This window comes from Buceros rhinoceros, unplaced genomic scaffold, assembly GCF_000710305.1.
Source record: "Buceros rhinoceros silvestris isolate BGI_N320 unplaced genomic scaffold, ASM71030v1 scaffold12375, whole genome shotgun sequence".
NCBI lineage: Eukaryota > Metazoa > Chordata > Aves > Bucerotiformes > Bucerotidae > Buceros > Buceros rhinoceros.
Window position 1 is genome coordinate 15539 of NW_010414655.1, and position 704 is coordinate 16242.

The window sequence follows — 704 nt, forward strand, 5'->3', positions numbered from 1 at the left end:
AGATAAAAACTCCTTGGGAAATTTTTCTCCCAGCAGCAGCTGAACTAGCAGGGCTGAACTCATTTGTTGTAGCTTGGAAGTGGGAAAGAAAGAGCCCTGGGATAACAGCTCCAGCAAAACAAATCCCTCCCCACCGCTGGTTTCCTTTAATTCCAGATGAAATTCAACCAGAGAAAAGTCCCCAAGAAAGTTCAGGCTCCAACAAAGGAATCTTGAAGCTCGGACAGTTCCTGAACTTTGTGCGAGCCCACCGCAGGGAGCTGACCTGTCCCCCCAGCTCCAGGCTCAGAGTATTTCCACTGCACAGCGTGTGTTCATACCAGTGTGGGACTGGACAGAAACAGCAGGCTCAGCCCTAGTTTTAAAAACCAAGAAACAAACGGGAGCACTGTGGACAGAGCTGGGGAGTGCCACTGGCGGCTCTGCTTTGCCACTTACGTAGGACGTTTTGGACTCTGCGTCCCAGCAGTCGCAGGCGTAATGAGCCATCTCATTCTCCATGTGCTGTCGGAAGCGCAGCTTCTCTGGGGAAACACCAACCTTTGTAAGGAAGAGGTAGATTCTGCCAATGAAGTAACCGAGAACGGAGTTATTGATCACACCCTGGAGAGGGAAAAAGCAGGAAGAGAAGAAAAAAAAAAAAAAAAAAAAAAACACAAAAACAGAAAACCACAGAAATTAATCCCCAACGAAGCAAAGCCATG

The 704-nt window shown here is 48.3% G+C and overlaps 1 protein-coding gene across 1 annotated transcript in view; it reads right to left on the bottom strand.

Annotated features, from left to right (window-relative positions):
• GARS (glycyl-tRNA synthetase) overlaps positions 1 to 704 on the bottom strand; it is a gene marked incomplete at its 5' end in the record, with an annotated part of 23487 nt that overhangs the window by 11492 nt on the left and 11291 nt on the right. The window contains one exon of the mRNA XM_010137162.1: positions 439 to 603. Within this exon, the coding sequence (XP_010135464.1) occupies positions 439 to 603 (165 nt within the window). The remainder of the gene's footprint in view (positions 1 to 438; positions 604 to 704) is intronic.